At 36.4% G+C, this 4,056-nt stretch overlaps 1 protein-coding gene across 1 annotated transcript; it reads left to right on the top strand.

Moving 5' to 3' along the window:
* The first annotated feature begins 849 nt into the window (after positions 1-849).
* LOC127521268 (trace amine-associated receptor 13c-like) lies at positions 850-1,976 on the top strand. The gene has a single exon (XM_051910443.1). It carries the CDS (start codon positions 865-867, stop codon positions 1,879-1,881), a length of 1,017 nt encoding a protein of 338 aa, XP_051766403.1. The 5' UTR covers positions 850-864; the 3' UTR covers positions 1,882-1,976.
* The last annotated feature ends 2,080 nt before the right edge of the window (positions 1,977-4,056 follow it).

Raw genomic sequence — 4,056 nt, 5'->3', positions numbered from 1 at the left:
CTTGCTCACAGCAGCGTGTCGTGTATGTATTGGCAGTAGCAAGTCCCGTACTTGCTCTGCAGCAGCAGCGTAGCAGATCTATTCCGCCAAGACCAAACACATCTACATTGTCATACCCATTACCATGCAAAATACTCTGAGAGTTATGACAGAATTACATTTACATTATTACTTATTCTCTTTTTCTTGAATTTGTAATTTTGTAACTGGGGAGAGGGCAGTGGTATATTAAGGGTGAGTATATCTTCCTTGATCATTGCAAACTTATAATAAACTGTAAAACAATTAATAAACTACTGTTTATATCAATAAAAGCATTTAGAATACATTCATACACAAAAGGTAACCTCAAGAACACTGAGACATTTTTATTTTTTCAAATAAAATGAAACTTTTATCTACCTATACGCATCTGCACCACAGTAGTTAAAGAGGTGTATATATTTAAATAAAGTCCCCCAAACTTGCGAGCATACATTTTGAGGTAATCATTCCTCAGTCACACAGCCTGTTTTATTAAGATAGAGCTATAAATATTATTAAGCTGTCAGATTATAACCTGCACTAGTGTGCTGATCCGACAAACCAAATGATTATCCCTCCGTGTGCCATAGGTTACCGACCCCTGACCTATAGGATGCATTAAATTGATCAGATAGTATCCTTATGCAGCATAACACTGTTGATTGTGCTTGTTCCACAGAGAATTTCACTGCCAAGGATGGAAATATTTAAAGAAAAACATTATGTCATTATGCAGCATCAGAGTGGGTGATAAAAGGATGCGTCATTCTGTTCAGACACTGTGTAAATTAAAGGACAGTAAGGAGAGCAGAACAAACTCCTGCAGGAGGAGACTCACTCATGGCCTATGAGACAGAGGATCATGAGACTCAATACTGCTTTCCTGCCATCAACTCATCATGTATCAAGGGAAAACGCTCTAGACATGAATACAATATCATGTATGTGCTTGTATCATTGCTGTCAGCATGGACTGTGTTTCTGAACCTGCTGGTGATCATCTCCATCTCTCACTTCAAGAAGCTTCACACTCCAACCAACCTGATTATTCTCTCTCTGGCTGTGGCCGACCTGCTTACTGGACTTATTGTGATGCCTGTAGATGCCATAAATTTGATTGAGACATGTTGGTACTTTGGAGACACTTTATGTGCACTGTTTATGGAAATTATGGGAGTGATTATCTCAGCATCTCTCAGTAATTTAGTTTTAATTGCGATTGATCGTTATGTAGCTGTGTGTCACCCTTTACTGTACCCACAGAAAATAACCACAACTAAAGCCTTAATGAGCATCTGTCTTTGTTGGTTTTGCTCTTCAGCTTATATCACTGCTCTGTCAAGCAGCAATGGACGTTTTGACACATCACGCAAAACAGATGCATGTTATGGAGAGTGTTATTTCATGTTAAGTTTTACATGGAAAGTCACTGATCTGTTTGTATCCTTGCTGTTTCCTTGTACCCTGATCATAACTTTATATTTGAGGATATTTTATGTTGTACATCAGCAAGTGAAAGTTATAAACTCTGTGATGAAGGGTGGTAAATGTTTAATGGAAGGTTCAGTGAGGAGGAAATCTGAGAGCAAAGCTGCTCTGACATTAGGAATCATTGTGGCAATTCATATTCTCTGCTGGTTACCTCTCTATATTTTTTCTCTTGCAGGGAATACAGTAATGTCCTTTGTAATTATGAATTTTCTAACATGGGTCTTCTATATTAACTCAGGCCTGAATCCTCTTATCTATGCTTTATTTTACCCTTGGTTTAGAAGGTCATTTAAACACATCCTATCACTTAAGATATTTCAGTCAGCATCATCTTTGGTGGACATTTTTACAAATTATCATTCATGAGTGCTGTATTTCACAATGTGTTTGTGTTTCAGCTTTCAGAATGGTAAAGCACACTTTCAAGCTGCACCCTCTGATATAATGCACCATGAACAATATTACGCGTTACATTTTATGTTGGTAAGAACTGTAAATTTAATTGTGGTTAATTTTTAACAATGTGTACAGACACTTTGTGGTCTCTCTTTCAACAGCTGTGCTGATATGGATGTGCTTGGCACAGGGAAAAAAATAAAATAAATGAATGAAAGATTTACTCAAGATGTGCAGTTTTATATTTCATCAAGACAAAAGATTTCAAAATGATCAAAACAGCCCTCCAATGCAACTTCTGATGAAAGGACAGATTAATAGTTTGTCAATAATCGCTAAACCAAGGCCCTCCAGACAAGTCATATTCAACAATAATACATACTTTTTTTCACCCAATAAAATAAACTATCACAGTTATTTGAAATGAAGATTCATGATTCATTCTTTTGAGTTGGATCAGTGAATCATTTGATTCACTTCACCAAACAGTTGTGAATGATTTGTTCACAGGGATGTTGATACAGGAACACGTCCAATCTTGCTAAATTGTGCTGAGAAGATCATCAGTTGTCAACTGCAAAAAGCATTTACTTTTTTTATTTGATTCATTTGTTCTGTTGGAATTTGTTGTTGGAATGTGTTTCTCTGTATTGTTGGTACCTGCACCACACTAAAAAAATGGAGTAAGATTTACTTGAAAAAAAAAAAAGCTAGGATACTATTTTCACTCAAATTGCTAGTAAATTGAACAGAAGTAAAAGGTAAACACAATTCTTGATGGCTTGAATTAGATGTTAATTTGTGTAGTTTTAATACCAATAATAAGTTTAATAAAACTGACTATTACATTACCATACAACATTTTACATAAATGTTTTTTTTATTCAATTTATGAATTAACATTCATTAACCATTCATTTAAAATTTATCAACAGATACAAGAATGAAGAATAAAACAAATAAAATCTTCTGTCTGCCATTCTCTTTTACTCTGCAAAAAAATAAAAGGGGGGAAAAAAGAACATTGATAAGGTAACATTGCCATTACACATACAATACTGAAAAGTTAATATTGTAAGGGTTGTATAGTATTTATAGACACAGTTTACCTTGAATCATCTGTTTCATTCAAATGACGAGTCCTCAATCTGTAGTTCTGTCATGACAACTCTCGGAGTGATTGGCATGGTAGCCTAATGGATATGACCAGCCTGGTCTCATGGAAAGACGTACCTGTGGGAACGTTTTCGCGAGTCGCAAAAATACGTACCAATACGTACATATCACTGCAGTTTCCAACAGAAATGAACTCTAGAGGCAGTAAAACAGCAAGCGCTTTTAATCGTTTTCATACACAAATACGATTACAGGGTCAGATTATGGATTAATAAAGACTTGTTTTTACGTCTCCTTGCTCAATATTATGTTATGACTTCAAAACGCTTTTTACCAAAGCGCACGATTTGTAAACGAATATATTTTGGACTTTGCATCGCTTAACCAGCTCCATATGAATCCCGTGAAAAACAAGTCACGGTAAAAGAGTTAAAAAATGAGGGATCAAAACAAGCTAAAACGGCACGATTACAAATGCTTTTTATGTCACATTTGCTTTTGTTAAGTCCATCGGGTAGGTTTAGGTGTAGTGTTGGTGGTACGTTATTTTAAAACATAATGGAGCATTACACTTTTAGCACCACTCACCGGGCAAATTTCAAATCAGAACTGTAGCAATACGTATAAAACCAACGTCATATCAACGTACCATAATTATGTTTATCTGTTTTGGGAAAAATTATTAACACACTTTTATTTCACATTGAAACTGCAGTGATATGTTTGTATTGGTACGTATTTTGCGAATCGTGAAAATGTTCCCACAGGTACATTTTTCTAATGAGACCAGGCTCGATATGACACTTTTGATATGTTTGGTCTTGGCAGAATAGATCTGCTACGTAACGACGTAATGCCGCTTTGACTGCCGGGTAAAGTCCTTTGCGTAGCTCACAGGCCCTGTCCCAAATGGCACCCTAAACACTCATGGCCTTCCTACGAGTCCGCACTTTCGTGACGTAACGTCGCTTTGACTGTCGGGAAGAAGTCTGCAGCAAAGCTTGCACCAGTGCGGGCTCAGCAAAAGTG

The sequence above is a fragment of the Ctenopharyngodon idella genome, chromosome 10, assembly GCF_019924925.1.
Source record: "Ctenopharyngodon idella isolate HZGC_01 chromosome 10, HZGC01, whole genome shotgun sequence".
Lineage (NCBI taxonomy): Eukaryota > Metazoa > Chordata > Actinopteri > Cypriniformes > Xenocyprididae > Ctenopharyngodon > Ctenopharyngodon idella.
The sequence above is the reverse complement of the archived record's forward strand: the minus strand, read 5'-3'. Positions and strand labels throughout refer to the sequence as shown.